Source organism: Grammomys surdaster, unplaced genomic scaffold (assembly GCF_004785775.1).
Source record: "Grammomys surdaster isolate TR1022 unplaced genomic scaffold, NIH_TR_1.0 382, whole genome shotgun sequence".
NCBI lineage: Eukaryota > Metazoa > Chordata > Mammalia > Rodentia > Muridae > Grammomys > Grammomys surdaster.
In genome coordinates, this window is record NW_021604801.1 from 578,375 (window position 1) to 598,102 (window position 19,728).

General features: G+C 43.0%; 1 protein-coding gene across 7 annotated transcripts in view; it reads left to right on the forward strand.

Moving 5' to 3' along the window:
• Positions 1–19,728, forward strand: part of Vps8 (VPS8 subunit of CORVET complex) — a 223,185-nt gene that overhangs the window by 174,696 nt on the left and 28,761 nt on the right. For 6 of the 7 annotated variants that reach the window (XM_028781270.1, XM_028781266.1, XM_028781267.1 and 3 more), the window contains one exon: positions 14,755–14,808. The exons of the other annotated variant lie outside the window; for it this stretch is intronic. In XM_028781270.1, coding sequence (XP_028637103.1) covers positions 14,755–14,808 — 54 coding nt within the window. The remainder of the gene's footprint in view (positions 1–14,754; positions 14,809–19,728) is intronic. 7 annotated transcript variants of the gene reach the window in all.

Sequence of the window (19,728 nt, forward strand, 5' to 3'; positions counted from 1 at the left end):
TGCTGCTATTTCCCTAGGGGTTATGGGACTATTTAGATGGTTTATCTGCTCCTGGTTTAACTTTGGGACCTGGTATCTGTCTAGGAAATTGTCCATTTCTTCCAGGTTTTCCAGTTTTGTTTATAGGCCTTTGTAGTAGGATCTGATGATTTTTTTTAATTTCTTCAGTTTCTGTTGTTATGTCTCCCTTTTCAGTTCTGATTTTATTAATTTGGATACTGTCTCTGTGCCCTCTGGTTAATCTGGCTAAGGGTTTATCTATCTTGTTGATTTTCTCAAAGAACCAACTCCTGGTTTTATTGATATTTTGTATTGTTCTTTCTGTTTCTATTTGGTTGATTTCAGCCCTGAGTTTGATTATTTCCTGCCTTCTACTCCTCCTTGGGTGTATTTGCTTCTTTTTGTTCTAGAGCTTTTAGCAGTGCAGTCAAGTTGTAAGTGTGTGCTCTTTCCAGTTTCTTTTTGTAGGCACTTAGAGCTATGAGTTTTCCTCTTAGCACTGCCTTCATGGAGTCCCACAAGTTTTGGTATGATGTGTCCTCATTTTCATTGAATTCTAAAAAGTATTTAATTTCTTTCTTTATTTCTTCCTTGAGCAAGTCATCATTGAGTAGAGAGTTGTTCAGTTTCCATGTGCACATGGGTTTTCCATTGGTTTTGTCATTATTAAAGACCAGTCTTATTCCGTGGTGATCTGATAAGATGCAAGGGATTATTTCAATCTTTTTGTATCTGTAGAGGCTTGTTTTGTGACCAATTATTTTGGAGAAGGTACCATGAGGTGCTGAGAAAAAGGTATATTCTTTTGTTTTAGGATGAAATGTTCTATAGATGTCTGTTAAGTCCATTTGGTTCATAACTTCTGTTAATGGCAAAGTGTCTCGGTTTAGTTTCTGTTTCCATGATCTGTCCATTGCTGAGAGTGGGGTGTTGAAATCCCCCAGTATTGTGTGAGGTGTAATGTGTGTTTTGAGCTTTAGTAAAGTTTCTTTTATGTATGTAGGTGCCCTTGCATTTGGAGCATAGATGTTCAGAATTGAGAGTTCACCTTGGTAGAATTTTCCTTTGATGAGTATGAAGAGTCCTTCCTTATCTTTTTTGATTAATTTTGGATGAAAGTCGATTTTATTTGATATTAGAATGGCTACTCCAGCTTGTTTCTTGGGACCATTGGCTTGGAAAATTGTTTTCCACCCTTTTATTCTGAGGTAGTGTCTGTCTTTGTCACTGAGGTGCGTTTCTTGTATGCAGCAAAATTCTGGTCTTGTTTGTGTATCCAGTCTGCTAGTCTGCATCTTTTTATTGGGGAATTGAGACCATTGATGTTAAGAGATATTAAGGAAAAATGATTGGGGCTTCCTGTTATTTTTGTTATTAGAGGTAAAGTTATGTTTGTATAGTTATCTTCTTTTGGGGTTGTTGGAAGATTACTTCCTTGCTTTTTCTAGGTTGTAGTTTCCCTCCTTGTGTTGGTGTTTTCCATCAATTATCCTTTGAAGTGCTGGGTTTGTGGGAAGATATTGTGAAAATTTGGTTTTGTCATGGAATATCTTGGTTTCACCATCTATAGTGATTGAGAGTTTTGCTGGGTATAGTAATCTGGGCTGGCAATTGTGTTCTCTTAGGGTCTGTATGATGTCCGTCCAGGCTCTTCTGGCTTTTATAGTCTCTGGTGAGAAGTCTGGTGTAATTCTTATAGGTCTGCCTTTGTATGTTACTTGACCTTTTTCCCTTACTGCTTTTAGTATTTTTTCTTTGTTTTGTGCATCTGGTGTTTTGATTATTATGTGATGGGAGGTATTTCTTTTCTATTCTATTTGGTGTTCTGTAGGCTTCTTGTATGTTTATGGGCATCTTGTTCTTTAGGTTAGGGAAGTTCTCCTCAATAATTTTGTTGAAGATATTTACTGTCCCTTTAAGTTGGGAATCTTCATTCTCATCTATACCTATTATCCTTAGGTTTGGTCTTCTCATTGTGTCCTGGATTTCCTGGATGTTTTGAGTTAGGAGTTTTTTGCATTTTGCATTTTCTTTGACAACTGTGTCAATATTTTCCACCGTATCTTCTGCATTTGAGATTCTCTCTTCTATCTCTTGTATTCGGTTGGTGATGCTTGTGTCTATGACTCCTGATTTCTTTCTTAAGTTTTCTATTTCCATGGTTGTCTCCCTTTGAGCTTTCTTTATTGTTTCTATTTCCATTTTCAGATCCTGAATGTTTTTGTTTAATTCCTTCTTTGTGTTTTCTTGCAATTCCTTAAGGGATTTCTGTGATTCCTCTTTAAGGGCTTCTATCTGTTTACTTGTACTCTCCTGTATTTCTTTAAGGGAGTTACTTAATTCCTTCTTATAATCCTCTATCATCATCATGAGAAGTGATTTTAATTCTGAATCCTGCTTTTCAGGTGTGATGGGGTGTCCAGGGCTTGCTATATTGGGAGAACTGGGTACTGATGATGCCAAGAAACTTTGGTTTCTGTTGCTTATGTTCTTGCGCTTGCCTTTCGCCATCTGGTTAACTCTAGTGTTGCCTGCCCTCACAGTGTAAGACTGGAGTCTGTATTTCCAGTTATCTTGCTTGTTGCAGAGCTCCTCAGAGTCCAGATGTCTCTGTAGTCTTATGATCCTAATCTTGGTGTCTGCTGCTCTGAGTGCAGTGGCTCCTCTAGGATGACTCAGGAGTCAGTATCTCCACAGGACAGGAGTAGATCCACTCAGTGTCAGCTGCTCTGAGTGCAATGGCTCCTCTAGGATGCCTCAGGAGTCAGTATCTCCACAGGACAGGAGCAGACCAACTCTGTGTCTGCCCCAGCCCACAGGACCAGGCAGGGGAGGAAGGGCAGTGGAATTCCGGAGGGGCGGTGTTTGGGTAGCTGCTGTGTCCTGAATGGCCCTGGCTCCCAGATGTGTCTCTGGGGCTTAGGGAGTGAGATGGAGTTCTTACCGGCTGCTCTGAGTGCAGTGGCTCCTCTAGGATGACTCAGGAGTTTGTATCTCCACAGGACAGGAGCAGACCAACTCTGTGTCTGCCCCAGCCCACCGGACCAGGCAGGGGAGGAAGGGAAGTGTACAGAAGGTTTTTAGCCACCCTGTGGGTACTGGGAATTGAACATGAGTCCTCTGGAAGAACAGTTAGTGCTCTTAACTGCTTAACCGCAGCTCTAAGACTTTTAAGAGCTCTTTGCCAGAAACCAGGGACAAAGGCCAATTATTCTTACTGTTTGAAAAGCACTTACAGATGAACCATGCTGGAAGAACAGAAAGTGAGTGTACCTGAATCAGACATAAAGAATCATGGAAGATCATGTCAGCTGCTCCTGCAGGGGAAAATGGGGAGGGGAATAAGATAGACAAGTTTAGATACAAAGGTAGGATAGAGGAGGAATGAGGAGGACATCATGGAGAACAAACCTCTGCTCTCAACAGAAGAGCGTATTAGATATAGAGGGCATAGTTAGGCATAGAGGTGAAAGAGTTCTCACACAGGTGTCACCTCCTCACAGGCATCACCTCCCTCACAGGCGTCACCTCCCTCACAGGTGTCACCTCCCTCACAGGCGTCACCTCTCTCACAGGCGTCACCTCCTTCACAGGTGCCACCTCTCTCACAGGTGTCACCTCCCTCACAAGTGTCACCTCTTTCAGGTATGTTACCAGCCTCAGGAATATCACTTCCCTCAATAAGTGTTACCTCCTCACAGGTGTCACCTCCTTCAGGAGTATCACCACCCTCAGGAGTGTTACCTCCTCACAGGTGTCACCTCCCTCACAAGTGCCACCTCCTCCATGGGTGTCACCTCTCTCAGGAGTGTCACTGCCTTCATAGGTGTTACCTCCTTTGTAAATGTTACCTCCATCTCTCCTGGAACCCAGTCACTATTTGCCACCCTGAAGCCCAGAAGTTCCTGCTGCTCTTTGACTGACTTTACATATAAGATGTGAACAGGAGTGGGACTCACTCTTCTGAATGTTACTAGTCATTGAGTGGTCTTCACACCTTAGTAAAAAGTTAGTTAGCACATACTCTATGCTTTCATTTTGTTCCAATAACGTATGTATCATCAGCTTTCTAGTTCTGTCATTTTATAGGAAATGTGGCTTTGCTCTGATTTCTAACATTTGACCATTCTATTTCTGCTAGGATTCATTACAATTTTCTTGAAACAGATGAGGTAGCCTATGGTAGGAAAACACATCTGTAAGGGAAAGAGACCCTGTATAGAAACATAATGCTAGCTAGTTACAATCTGACCAAAAGAATTGCACAGAAAAGAGCAGTAAAGCCTTATTACTAGCAGTCCATATGGTGTAAACTCAGCGTCCCATCGCCCTTGGCAGAGAGCTGCTGAGGCAGATGTGGCTCTTGAGCTTAGAGCGGATGGTGTGCTGGCTTTGCTGCATGGATGGTAAACAAGAGTTAGTCCAAGGCATCACACAGTACGTGCTGTGAATAAGGAATTGCATCAGCATCCCAGTTTTCAAAATGTATGTAAGTAAAAGGAGCAAAGTGAACATCTTAAAATACTGCTTACCACTGGGAATGTGTACAAAGGGCAATGGAAAAAGCTAAGTAATAACTGTCAGTTCCATTGGGAAACATGATAATATTTAATTCTCCAGCTTCTGACTCCAACACATGTTACTCCCAAGCCTGTGGTCCTGGCAGGTCAGGTGCTTTCTCCAGCCATTCTCAGCTAACTTCATGTGTTAAAATCACTGGTCAACCAATATATACAGCCAGTGACACTTACATACCAGTTACCTATCACCAAATCAACGGGAACGTGACTGGAGTAATTCTGCAGAACACCTGCTTTCTCTTTTGATCCTGAATAAGCAAGAGAAAGGATCCAAATGAGTTTCTTGCCTTAGTCCCAGCAGGTTTACAGCCTCAGGGCGGATGTCGGCCAGCAGGTCTGTCTGATTCAATCTTGTTTCTCTACACACAGAGGTAAGCTGTTCAGAAGACACTATCATTGCAGTTGAAGTGCTCAGCATCCTACTCTACTACATAAATGCATTTATTCATCTATATTCATATCAAATAATTTCAGTTTAATCTAATTTATTCATTTATTAAGTTTAAAGTAACAGAAGTACGTGTTCAATGGGAAAAAAACAATTTAATAGATTTCAAACATTATTAACAAGATTCAGAGTTCTATTTTGTTTTTCTTTATCCTTTGTCTCCATGTTGTTATTTGCCTTTCTGTCCTGGTTTTCTTACGTGTTTGTGGCATGTGTGTTCCACTCCTGTATGTTAGGGTGGGTGCCTGCCTGTCAGGTGGGTGTCATGGTGCTCACAAGACAGAGAACAACCTAGGCATTGACTGTGTGCCTTCTGCTTTGCTTGAGACACTGTCTCTTGTGCTTTATCTTCTGTGTGCGCAGGGCATCAGGCTCATGAATTTACAGGGATTCTCCTGTCTCTGCTGTCTATCTCCTCGTGGGGTTGCTAGGATTACAGACATTCATGATACATGTCCAGAGTTTATGTGGACTCAGGGGATAGATTCAGCTTGCCATGCTTGGTTGCCGTTTACCCACAGATCTGTCTCTGTAGCCAAGGTCTGACTTCCTTCAGAACAGATACCAGAAACATTAAAGTTTTTATTTATTTTAAAACTTAAAAAAATAGGACAATTAGACATTCATATTTAGACATTCATTACGAGTTTTATAATATATTTTCCAAAATCAGCCCTTGCTGTAGAGAGCCCAGCATCTAAGTACCAAAAACTTCCTGTTCACTAACACAGAGATGATGTGTGTCTCACAGGGGAGAACACACAAGATTCCTGCTCACTAACAGGAAGATGACTGCATGTCTTGAGGGAGAACACCTAGGCTTCCCCTTGGTATTGGGCTTAGCCTCATGTCTCTGCTCTCAGAGCTGCGAGCACATCTTATCTTGGAGGATGCATTCACAAACAGTGGCAGTGGGCAGAGTTTATAGTCTCCAAGTAATTATTCAATAGTGACGTTTGTGATCCTCGCACATCACACACTGGTCATTTATTTTGAATTCCCACAACATTGTAGAAGCATAAACCAAGTTGCTGCATAATAAAATCAGAAGCTTGTTTTGTTTTGTTTGTTTGTTTGTTTGTTTTGTTTTGTTTTTTTGGAGACAGGGTTTCTTGGTGTAGCCCTGGCCGTCCTGGAACTCACTCTGTAGACCAGGCTGGCCTTGAACTCAGAAATCCGCCTGCCTCTGCCTCCCAAGGGCTGGGATTAAAGGCATGTGCCACCACCACCCGGCTCTTTTTTTTTTTTTTTTTTAACGATTTATTTATTATGTATAGTGTTCTTCTGCCTGTATATAGGCCAGAAGAGGGCACCAGATCCCATTACAGATGGTTATGAGCCACCATGTGGTTGTTAGGAATTGAACGCAGGACCTCTGGAAGAGCAGCCAGTGCTCTTAACCTCTGAGCCATTTCTCCAGCCCCTGGTTTGTTTGTTTTTTGTTTTTGTTTTTTTTGTTGTTTGTTTGTTTTTGTTTTTTTGAGACAGGGTTTCTCTGTGTAGTCTTGGCTGTCCTAGAACTCAGTCTGTAGACATGGCTGGCCTCGAACTCAGAAATCCTCCTGCCTCTGCCTCCCAAGGGCTGGGATTAAAGGTGTGTGCCACCACTGCCCCGCCAAAAGCTTGTTTTTATTTGTCCATTTTTAAGGATTATTAGTTCTCCACTGTAAAAAGGTTAGATTCAAGACACGTATTGATAGATAGACAGACAGATATAAATAGACTAAAAATGAGATCTTAGTGTTTAGTAATAGTAACATTTCTCAAGAGTAACCTCTAAGTGAAGCTTATAAATTAAATGAGGGTTAATATGACTCAGGAATGCATGGAGATGATTGGTGAATCTAATGGAAGTGAGACTTCATTAACAGAGCTGACATTTAACAATGCTCTTGTTATACCAAAGCATAAGTGACACTCCTGCAGCTCCAGCCAATATTTAACACGCTCCTACGTGAGGCCAATGTCTTTATTAGTACTATAATATACATTGGTTTGGGGTTTTGTTTGGTTTTTATTTTTGTTTGAGTCAAGGTCTCACCAAGCCCAGGCTGACCTCGAACCTGCTGTGCAACTCAGGACCGTGAACTTGGGCCCTTGAACTCAGGGAAGATGGATGGATGGATGGATGGATGGATGGATGGATGAATGGATGGATGGATGAAGCTGTTGGCAGTGCCACATACTGTAGGCCCAGCTGATTGGAAAGCTGAGGCAGGAAGGTACCTGGAGTCTGACACTAACCTGGTGAACACAATGAGCTGTGGGGGAGGTGGGCATAGCTGTAAGTGTGAAAACTGGGAAGGGGCGAGGACGAGCACGCCTGGGTTTGCTGGACTTAAAGATCCAAAACCAGGAGACACACTCCCCCAGAAATACTCTCGGAAGGGATTCGCTGCAATAACATGAGGTTTATTAGAAAATTGATAAATTGACAAATACCAGTGCACTGGGGTTCCCTTGCATGCAGGCAAAAAGAACCCCAAGTCCAAATTGGGGGCAGAATTTATACCATATTTACAGGGCTCATAAGGGCAGTTTTACCTCTTAATCAATAACCACAAAGGTTGACTTCAACAGCAGTTCCCAGGGCTCAGTCTCCATTCCTAGGTCCGGTTGCTAAGTAACTCAAATTTGTGACTTATTTTTTACAACTTAAGTGGCTTCTGTTTAAATCAGCAGAAATACTAAACTTGTGTCCATTTAGAAAAATATTGTGTGTGTGTTTGCATGTGTTACATGTATCTGCATGTGTATGGACTGATGTGTAGGATCTGGGTAAAAGCTCACAGTCCTGATTTAAGTCCCTTTAGCCAACTGTGTTTCAAGTTTCTTTGGGTTTTCTGTGGGAAACTTGGAGATTTCCATTTCTAGATAGAATATCTTTGGGGTTTCCTGGCAGGGAGGTGATGAGCAAAATATATTAAAGAATCATTCATAAGACATTAGACATTTGAACACAGAGAACCCTTAAAAAGCGACAAAGAGCATAAAAGGTAGGATTGCCCATAAACTACTTGAAGAAACTTGCTAAGTCATTAGTTAGAAAAATGGACCTGAGGCAGAGCATCAGATTCAGTCGAGAGAGCCCAGGAAAGCCGAGGTGGTATGGGACAGGAGTGGCTCCAAGGTAGGTGAGAAAACTACTTGAAGTTTAAGAGAAAATGAAAGAAACATCTGAAAGAATTAGATGGGACAGTGCCTCAGACTAATGTACAGCCAGGAATAAGGTCTGTTCCCAGCAGTGCATATGCAAAGCTTTGCCACCAACAGAGCATTAGGATTCCAAGAGATGCTCTCACTGTGAAGGAGTAGGAGAGAACTTTGACTAACTGCTGCTTTGATCCCACCAACAGAACTTAACAGAAAAGTGGAACTGAGCTACTTACAGCTGCTAGAACAAAGTGTGGTCTACTAAGAATTTAGAAGAGAGACGACACCTAACAAGGTAGAATTTTACTCTATGGCAAGCAAAGAGGAGCAGAATTCATAAACAGTTTTTGACATCATGATCCAGGTGATAGAATTAGTAGGGATGTTTAAAGTTATCGTAATTTATTACACGTACTCAAGAAACTACAGGAAAGATGAGAAAGTGTCAGAGCATCTGGAGATAAAAATGGCAGCATCTAAACTGTAGATGGGATCACCATTAGAATGGACCCTTACAGAAGAAATGGTCAGTGAACAGCGTGGCAAAAGAAAGGAGAAAGTCAGGCATGTGGGCTGCTAATATGAGAACATTAGCACAGGTTGTACGCCGCACAGTCCCAGTGTGAACTCGGCAGCATCCCTCACCACACGGTCATTGAGATTAGCTAACTTATTCATCCCTTGCTGTGGCTCAGGTTGGATTTTGCTGTAAGATGAGGTTTGACACCAGATCATGGTGTTTCGTTTTGTGCTATGTTCCTGGATAGCAATCCTTTTGGTTTCAGAGTTTGTGTGTTTTCAGGAAAAGGTTTATGGGCCCATTTTGTAGAAAACTTTACAGCCAGCTTTGCTATATGCTCTTGAGGCCTGGAGCTGCAGAAGTCTAGAAGGTAATGAAGCTTGAGTTCCAAGTGTCACATACTTGGATGCTTATGAGAATGTTTTTAATATTTAAAAAAATTGAAAGGAGACCAGGTGGTGGTGGTACACACCTTTAGTCCTAACATACAGGAGGGAGCCAGGCAGGTAGGTATATTTCTGAGTTTGAGGCCAGTGTGGTCTACAGAGTGAGTTCCAGGACAGCTAGGGCTACACAGAGAAACCCTGTCTTAGAAAAAAAGAAAAACTGAAAGGAGCTAAAATATCCCAGTAGTCCACAGTTGATTAAATTAGTTGTAGTAACTCTATACAATGAATAAACTTTGTAGCAATGAAAATATACCACACTGTAGAAAATATTAATGTAGCAAACTATTGTTTAATGAACAATACGTTTTGGCAGTATGGGCATCACACGAGTGTGACTGCAGGTGCTCACAGTGGTCGCTGCCGTGGGTGACTGTGGCTGCTGCTTCCTGTGTCTGCTCTGGGTTCTAGATTTCTGTCACTGCATATATTCTTTCTAATATGGTCAGAAAAAATGAGGCTTCTTACAGAAAACAATGATGACAGTTCTCTTTCACTTGGGCTTCGGAGTACCTGAGTCAGGAATAGCTTTTTTAACAGAGCTCACAAAAGTTCGGCATGTTCAGCGTTATTAAGGCCATCCCTCAGCTGTCTTCCGCATCCCCAGATCTGCTGTCTGTACACCTGGATTTATAGCCGCATTGCCTGAGGCATTTCCAGAGGATCCTTTTAAAACAAAAGTAAGACCTTTTTCTGGGGCTGCTGAACCTTTTCTGTTGTACATCAGAGGCTCCCAGACTTAGTCTCAGGAGAGCAGCCTTCTCTGGTGAGTCATCCACCACATCCAGTTCCAGACTTGCTTTAAAACGTCTGCAGATCCTTTTATGAGGTCATGTTTTTTAAGCTTAAATATCTACTTTCCTTTGAAAATCTATTTCTCCCTTTTGCAAAGGAAAATAGCATAAGTTAAAGATGGATTGCTTTTTGCAAGCTACACTGTACATCTGGTGTGAGTTCCGGAGCATTGATGGCATAGTATGTCACACCAAGGACGGTCAAGTCCTGTTCTTGCAGACTTTTTGAACCTGACAGTCTGGACAGCTAGCAGTTTTTACCTTTAATCTGAGTCGTACTTTCTGAAGTTTCTGAAAGTCACATCATATCACGCCACTCTAAAGATGGTGGGACCTGGGAGAATGGAGCCAATAAATGAGGCAGACCGAAGTCTCACGCTATAGCCAGCTTCAGTCAGAGCGTCAGACAGTTTATACTCAGAGAGTTAAGGTCGGTCACCTGAGTAAGGCTCTCATGAGGTCATGCTGTATACAGTCACAGGGATATGGCAAAGATGTTTTCCTACAGGAGTATAAAGGAGAGTGTAAGCATTTAATAGAGTAACAGGAGCAAGCAATAATGAGTGCTCTGAAGTAAACTCACTCCTGTCAGCTATCCTGGGAGGAACACAAGAACAATTCTGCCTTTTAAAGAAATGGGGGTGGGGGGAGCGCTAGACTGTTTTCTTCTTTTCTTGACGTGTTCTCACAAGCACTCAGAATTTTCACGGGGGCTGGAGAGATGGCTCAGTGGTTAAGAGCACTGACTGCTCTTCCAGAGGTCTTGAGTTCAATTCACAGCAACCACATGGTGGCTCACAACCACCTATAATGGGATCTGATGCCCTCTTCTGGTATGTGTCTGAAGACAGCTACAATGTACTCATATAAATAAAAATAAATAAATATTTAAAAAAAAAAAAAAGAATCTCCTCACAACTAACTTCATCCTGGGCCATGTTCCAACAACATGAAAGCAAGAAAGCTTCAACATGTTCCTACTTACATGGTCATGTGACAGTGATGGGAAGCATTGTTGTCGTCATCATCATCGTCATAGTCTGTTTTGCAGCTTCCTTAGCTGAGGCTGAGGACTTGGTGCAGTTCCTTAGAGCCCTTCCCCATTATTCTAGATGCAGAATTAAGATCAACCAGCCAGCCTAGAGCTATTGTTATATCTTATTTATAAGTGATAAGTGTATATTCTGGCTTCACAGGCCCGATACTAAAACTATGTGTTGGAATTCACTACTGGATTTGGAATTTTCTCTAAGAAACTGAATTTCTTTCATAGGTACAAGCTGTTGTGTGTCATCGTGCTGTGTCTGCACTTACAAGTTCTGTATTTGAGGAGCCGTGTCCTCTAGACTTAGTTTGTTATCACCTTTGTTGAAGTTTCCTTTTGGGGCGGGGGGAGATCGCATAATTCATTTAAGTTTCTCAAAAGACTTTACCACATAAATCTATAAATAATTGTTCGCTAGCTTCTAGAATATTAAGTTCACTATTATTAGAAATAATTGTATACTTATAGATATAGAACAGCAAAGACAATTATACTTTGAATATTTAATGGTCTAGACTTAAAGAATATTTTATCTTTTAAGGGTTTGAAGTGATTTTATATGTGTCAGATCCATAAAGGGAGAGAGATATTATCAAACTACTTTTATGAAATTGTCAGAGAAAATAAAAAGGGAAAAAGAAAGAACAAACAAAACACAAATCTAACTCAGGCAGTATTCATTGTTTTTTTTTTTCCCAGTTGTCCTTGTTGAAATATAAAGAAACCACCGAAATTTGTAGAAAGAGAGATTTCCATTGTAAACCATGAAGAAACTGACAAAACTATAATTTTGTCCTTTTTGGTATCTCTGATATGAGATGCCCCCACCATATTGCCAATACCCTTTTAATATTGGCAAACACGGAGCAGTGTATCTCAGTGACAGCTCAAAGACTGCAGCACAGTAACCTCAGCAAAGACCAGCCGAAGGTTAAAGTCTGAAGAAAACCAGCAGGGTTACACTTGTATTAGAAATCAGGAGTGTACTCATAATTCTTAGTAGGTATGGTTCTGTGTTAGGAGCTTTTGGGGTACTCATAAAAGGTAATTGAAGAGAACTCATCTGTCACTGACCTCAAATAGCCTCAGACAGATTCCAGACTCTGAGTATGAGTACAGAAAGGACTCTTTCCTGCCCTTTAGTGACCTTTTTCCATCTCTTCCTAGAAACTTAACGACATGTTTTAAGAGATTCATTTTCCTGTGAGCCTTCCTGTTTTCTTCTGTTTGCCAAGTCACACTCAGCACTGAGTGAAGTCAGGGCAGGAGTGCAGCCATGGAGGGATGCTTCTCAGCAGCTTGCTCCTCACGGTATGCTCAGCCTGCTTTCTTATACAGCCCAGGGGTGGCACCACCCACAATAATCTGGGCCCGCTCACATCAATTATTAATCAAGGAAATGCCTGACAGACTTGTCTACAGGCCAGCCTTACAGAGGCACTGTCTCATTAGAGATTCCCTCTTCCCAGATATGTCTCATTTGTGTCAAGTTGACAAAAAGTACAAATATATAAGCATTAAGACATAACTGTAGATGTATCCCATATGTCTGGTGAGATAAAACTGCTCACTCTTTAAAAACTTTTATTGGTTCTCTGTGAATTTCACATCATTTACCTCAGTCCCACTCATCTGCCCCTCCCCTCATACCTGCTCTCCACCCTTGCAACCTCCCCTGTAACTGAGAAAAAAAAATCTCGTTGTGGAAGGTGTAGTGTGTCACAGTGTGTCCCCACAGCACACCCTTTTGTCCACACTTCTTTGCTTGAAAATGTTCATTGCAATGACTCGTTGGTCTGGTACAAGGCCTTTGGCTTCTGCTACTTTATCAATCCTGGAACCTCACTGGGACTCTTCTTGGATATTCTCTTGTTGCCCTCTGTCATGCAGATCTGTAGTTTTGGATCTGTGGGACTGACCCCTTCGTATACGCCCACAGTTCATTGATGGAATGAGTGTTAGGGTGTGTCAATTCAAAGCCCTGGATCTGGACCTAAGAGGTGTCTGAGAGTGTCAGCCTGCTGACTCCCCGGCTCTCATGCCCTTGGGACAGCTCCCTGGCCACCTCCCTGCAACCAGGGCCAGCTGTATTGTGCTGTCCAGGCGAGATGCCGGGCCAGTTTCCCGAGTGTTGCAGCCATTGAGGGACATGACCAAGAACCGCTCACTTTTAAATCTGCTTACATTTCTTTTAATTTCCTAAGCACTCCACAGATAGGGAACTCGTCTTCTGCCTAGGGCCTCGCTGGCTCTTCAGCACTGTCACTGTACTTAATGCAAGCTCTGGAAACTAGCATGCAGCTTTCAAAATCTGTAAGGATGCTGGTGCTCACTGGGGAACTGTGAGTTGCTTAGATACAGTACTCTTATTCTGTGTGCTATGAAAAATTAGGCTATGACTTCCATACCTCAAACATGAGATTCTGAATCACAATTTCACACCTACACATCTCAGAAGTTTCAACGTAGAACTTGTGTGTGCTCCTCTCGTGTTGCTTTAGGTGCCTAGCTTCAAGTGTTCGTTGCAGAGCAAAGCGGATAGCCAATCTCTCCTGGGAGATGTTAGAGTCACATTCCAATAACTTAAGCCTTTAATTTGGTTCTTTGTCGTGTCTTATTTCATATTTCTGTTTTGTTTCTTGTTTCTTTATGTCATTTGACCATTTCTAGCTCATTTTGGCTACAATTTGAATTAGTTTCCCGACTCAACCTAATTAACTCATAAACAGCCTTCATTTACTAACTGTCGGCCGTTTTTCCAGCTTGGTTTCCAGCCAGTGCTTTGGCAACTTCTTCACAGCAAGGTCTGTGCTGGTTCTTGTTCATACTCAGTGTGATATTTTTACTCTCTGAGAAATTCATATATGCATATGATGTATCTTGATCATACTCTTCCCACCCCTAGTCCTTACCACCCCTCCTCTCACTCACTCCCACCTTTATCTCCTTTTTAAAAATAACCTACCAAGTCCAATTTATGCCGCCCATAGACTCCTGGTTATGAGACCAGCCACTGGAATGTGGTCAACTTAACACATCCTTAAAAAAAACCTGGCGCTTCCTCCTCCTGAAGCTATCAGCTATTGGTAGCTTTTCATTCGGCGGGGAGGGGGCTCCTGGGCCTCTCCCCAGTCCATGTAGGGATGCACACTGGATTGGTCTTGTGCAGGGAGCCCCAGCTGCCGTGAGATCATGAGTGCAGCAGTCCTGATGGGTCCAGAAGACAGCTTTGCTCTGGGTCTCCCTGGCCTCTGACTTCTATGTTTTCTGTCTCCTCTTCTGAAATGGTCCCTCAGCCTTGAGTGGGTGGTGGTGACATAGCTGTCCCACTGACTGTGATGGGTTTCTATGCCAACTGCCATCCACTGCACAAGAGACTTCTGTGATGTGGCCTGAGAGCTGTGCTACTGTGTGGGTAAGGAGATAGGAATGTAGAAGACAGTCTGATGGTATGTGCACCCAGGAAAACCATAGTAGAGCTTCTCCACCAGGGCCTGTAAGCTCAGGGTCCTGGCTTCTTAGTCAGAGTTATAGTAGCAGACACGTGTTTCCTGCTGCAGAACAGGCCATGAATCCAGATAGAATCTAGTTGGTTACTCCTGTAATGTTCACGCCCCCATGGACAGTTCTTACCATATCATTTTTGTTTTGTTTTGTTCCTGCTGTTGTTTTAAGCTCAGCTATACTCATTTAGTTAAATTTTTTGGAATGTGAGTCAAATAAAGTTTCTATCTAAAAGGTTGTTGAAATGTTTCCCCCTTTTTCCAGGTAAAAATGTCTCCCTCATACCATCAGTCCAAAGGGGATCCTCCTGCCAGGAAGGTGAGTCTTAAAATAAAGTAGTCCACAGAACTGCCTCCTCCCACACAGACTCCTCTGGTCAGTCTTCTCTACAGAGCAGTGGTGTTTACTTATGTTACTAGTCTCCAGCCTCTTATGACTGGATGCTTTGATATGTTGCTAGGTTTCCTTGCCTCTTCTAGAGCACACGTGTGGGGATTTCAGGCCCAGCAGTCTCCTGGCAACTAAGACTAAGCATTGTGGAGTCAGCATCCACAGTCTGCCAGGGCTGGCATCCTCGTGTCTGAGGGCAGTAGCAGATGAAACAGTATTCTGAGGGAAAGCTGCCTGGTTTTCTTAGTGACATGTTTTCTCTTCAGATAGCTGTGCCCAAAATAAACTGTCTAGAGATACACCTTTTCAGCACGTGCTACATAAAGGGTCATCAGGAGATGCAGGACGAGGCCTGGCTTCTGTGCCACCATTCCCTGAGGCGTTGATGGGCTGTGAGTCTTGGCCCCGGGCAATGCCCAGGGGACATTAAGAGACCCATGGCAGCCCCTTCTCCACCCTGCTGCAGCTGTTGGCTGAGAGTCATGGGTAGCCTGGTCTTCAGCTGCCTTCCTTTGCCATTGTCCTCTCTCTGGTAGTCGAGGTGTTTTATTTTGGTTTGCACCCCCTCCCCTTACACTTTTAAAATATTTTAGCTAGCATTGAAATCAGTGAAGTATTCATGAAATAAAAATGACATCTTGCTGCTCTGTTTACTAACAGACGGTTTTAGCTTCAAAGCAGTGTGACACACTCCAGTCCTTTTCCTCTGCCTGCAAACCCTGACATTTTCAAATGGAAAAAGGATGGAAACAAAATACGACATCTGAAAAGTCCTGAAACATGTGATGTAGGAATAGCATCGTGGCAGGCAAGACCAACGGGTACAGTGTGACTTCTCAGAGCCGCCCCACTATCACTATCAGTTAGTCAGCTTCATGCCACTGCAGTGAAACGCTACCTACAGAGGAGAGGAGACTCACTTGAGGGTTGGTGTCCTGGCAGCTTCGTGGGTGTGGGCCGTAAGACAAAGTGACTTGTCGAGGCAGGAGCACATGTGAAACAGGTGCTTACAGCGTGAGCAGAGAGCAGAGAGAGGAGGAAGCCAGGGCCTCACAGCTCCTGGGGACTCTGGGATCTCCTGTTGGGACTCTTCTCAAACTTCCATAGCAGCTCCTAACCCAGTTGTCATGACCTGCATGATCCTTTGGGTACAGTCATCAGCCAGTCACAGTAGGGCCTGCGTCTCCTCAGTCTCACTCAGTGAACGTGAAAGACTTAGAATACAGAAGGAGACTGGTTTGTAGAAGCTCTGGAATGGTAGCCATGCGACACACTTCTAACAGGATGATTGAAAACATATCATAATGTATGGTCAGGCTTAAACTCAACGGCTCTGAAAAGGCAGACTCTTTTTCTGTTTCTTCCTTGTAAGATAGTGGTGATCTTAGAATTGCCCTAAAAACTAAACAATCTACCGTTTAAGTATGAAACACCTGTATTTGTCACATAGCAAGTACTTAGGCTGTGGTGAGCACTGCTATTTAACATGGGCCTTTTCAACTGATCATGATGCTTACATATTATTCAGTCATCAAGGATTTCTTTATGCTAGATGCAGAGCTAAAAGTTAGACTAGAGATTCTTTGTTTTCAAGAATCTCAGCACTAGACAGGTGGTTTCACTATTACTATATGGCTTGTCGATGCTGAGTAAAATGTATAAGATGCTCTGCCAGCACCGAGAAGGGGCCTTGCTTTCAAGTGGCTGATCTGTCTGGTGCAGGCTTGTGTTCTTTGTGATTATAAGTACAATGAGGAACTTTAAGGAATGGCTAACTGCTCCTCTGCAGCCTTGCTTCATGTTGTAGTGAAAGCAAGTTCTGCCACATAATGTATTCTTGCTAAGGATTTATTAAATACTCATTTAGCAGTAGATTGATGCAAACAATTTTCAGACTTTGCAATGCCTTAACTCTGAAGTTCAGACATCTGACTAACATCAGAAAAGGGGCACCACCACAGAAGCAGGTTTCTTCTACTCTTCTAATCCACTTCATCTAAAGAAACTTCTGGCTGATGTGTAGCAGCATCTTTTATACCAGTACTCAAGAGGCAGAGGCAGATGGGTCTTTATGAGTTTGAGTCTAACCTGATCTATGTTGTGAGTTTCAGAGCAGTCAGGGATGCATAGTGAGATCTTGTCTCAAAGTAAGAAAGAAGAAACTTCCCAAGCCATGGCTGGATGCACATGGCCCTTGATGTCATTCTTATTTTGATAAAAATGGTCAAGTATACAGTTTTTCCTCCCCATGTAAGAGTGGGTACAACTTCTCAAGTCTTCTTCATTACCTACACATCTTGAATAGATTTTTATTTTATCAATGAGAGCCTATTTCCAGTACTTACCATACTGATTAACAAGCCACTAATTTTATCAATTAAGCCTCTTTTGGAAGCTGCCGTTGGGGATTCATGTTAACTGGCCACTTCTGAAATGTGAGCTCTTACTTAGAGCCAGTCACCACCCCTGAGTTGAAGCCTAAATGCACCAGCACATCTTTTTATCACATTATATGTGTAGTGTTGGTGCCTCACCCAAGATAGGCAGGGAAGGCTTCCCAGAGGAAGGAGAGCTTGATCTGGCCTCAAATAATAAGGGGGAATGTGTCCCAGGAAGACCTGTGTAAGCAGGGTTCAGTTCAGGGAATGGGAGCAGGTTGTATAACTACAAAAGCACAAGCAAGTCTAGGGGGAGATCGTGGGGATTCAGATCACAGAGCCCAGTCTGTGGCCGCCGCTTCTTTGTGGAGGGTTAGAATTTCCATCCATGGTCAGTTGAAAGGAAGCGAGGCCAATTAACAGAACAGCATAGTTGTCTAGGTAGAAAAACGCCCTAACCTGAGGCTGTACAAATGAAATCTTAACAGGTGAGATACATTCAGACCTAACATTTTTCCCTCCCCATCCCCTGAAAACTCTCTAGTGTTCCCAAGGTACAGTTATTTGTCATTTGAGCTCATAGCAGCTGAACTTGCCTGTCAAGGTATATCACTCATGCCGGGCGGTGGTGGTGCACGCCTTTAATCCCAGCACTTGGGAGGCAGAGGCAGGTGGATTTCTGAGTTCGAGGCCAGCCTGGTCTACAGAGTGAGTTCCAGGACAGCCAGGGCTACACAGAGAAACCCTGTCTCGAAAAAACCAAACCAAACCAAAACAAGGTATATCACTCATTAGACTGTACCTGTTAAGGTGAATCACTCATTAGACTATACGCCTCCTGGGGGTAGGAGTCGCTTTATGTTTGTTCTTAATGGATAAGGACCAAGCAGGCACTCGATTGTTGTCAAATAAACGTGAGGTCTGTAAAAGAGGTCCCACAGGCTATGAGTTGTACATAGAAATGAGGGAAAGGAAATCTGTGGCCCTGACAACCAGAGGCAGAACAACAAAACATCCTTGTTGGCCTAGGCTTCTGTCTCCAGAATAATCTGCAATATACTAAGGGAAGGTTACATGAGGAGCAGTGTGAAACTTAATGTGTGTGCATGTGTGTAGACGTGTATGTGTGCATGTGTGTGTATGTATGTGTGAGCATATGCATGTGTGTGTGCATGTATGTGTCCATTTACATATGTCCTCATTCATCCTCTCCCAAAGTTCCTCTGTCAGATGAAAATGCCCATCATGTCAGACGAACAGTTGCTGCCAAAGTGCATGTGTAAGAAGCACAAAGGGAACAGCTGAGTTTATCTGCTGCAGAGTCTCTTAAACTCCGTAACTGAAGGATGTATTCATTGACTCCCCACTAGGCCTGCCTAGAACTGGTTCCCTCATGAGGAGGAAGGAGCAGTGCTCTGTGGGCTCTCTCTGATTCCCTGGGACACACGTCTTACACAGTAGTCACATTTCAGGAGGTCAGTGCTCTGTTCTCACTGCGGTCAGTGGATAGCACATGGCCCCGCCTGGGTCTTCTCACGAGTCGTTTGCACTTTAGGTACTAAAATGTCAGCAAACAAGCATTTATGTATAATATGTATAGCATATACTTTCTGTGTAACTAGTTGTATGCATAAAATTTCTGCTTAATTGGCTCCCGCTAATATCTTCAGTGACAGAGTTTCAAAATATACATGCATCCCTGGGATCTTCTCAGTGTTTGCTTATGAATCACCAGAATCTGGCAAGTCTGGAAGCTCACACAGTAGTCAGTATACAGGGAACCTCTAGAAGAGGTTCAAACTGGAGATTTTCACAGCAGTCAAGGTGGAACAAAGGACCTTAGAGAGTTAAAGTTTCAGAGATCACAGCACTATCTTTCATTGACTGCAAGTTTCACTGACATACCACTAGGAATTTTTGACTGTTGGATGCACAGTCCCCCAAAAGGCATGTCCTTACAAAGCTGGCTGTCCTGACCAAGCCTTTCCTGGAGTGGGTCAGTTTTCCCTGATTGTATGTCCGCAGAAGAGGAGGGTCAGGTGCACGGCTCTGACTGAACTCCTTGTGGTAATGGTGCCCTTAAACCACCCACAGCTGATGCCAGCTGATGCTTTCTCAGCATATCCTCTGCCTAGCAGCCAGGCTAGGGTGAGGTGAGCCGAAGCCCAAGTGTTTGCAACACTCCATTCAGCAGATTCTCATCAAGCCTTGGCTATGTGCCTGGCCACAGCAGGGCCAGAGCTTGCTCTCTGTGGTAACTGGGCTGTGGATTCTGTTCAGCTCAGAACCAGACCTCTAAGACCTTGCTTTGTAATTTCTCATACAGCAGAGGATATTGGAAGAATTTGTAGCTCATTTTCCTCTCCCGGGTGTTCTGGTGATAAGTGTTAAGAGAACTCAGTTTGTCTTCCCACTCATGTCAGGAATGTAGATGATGAAACCTGTAAAGCTTTTTTTTTTTTTTTTTTTT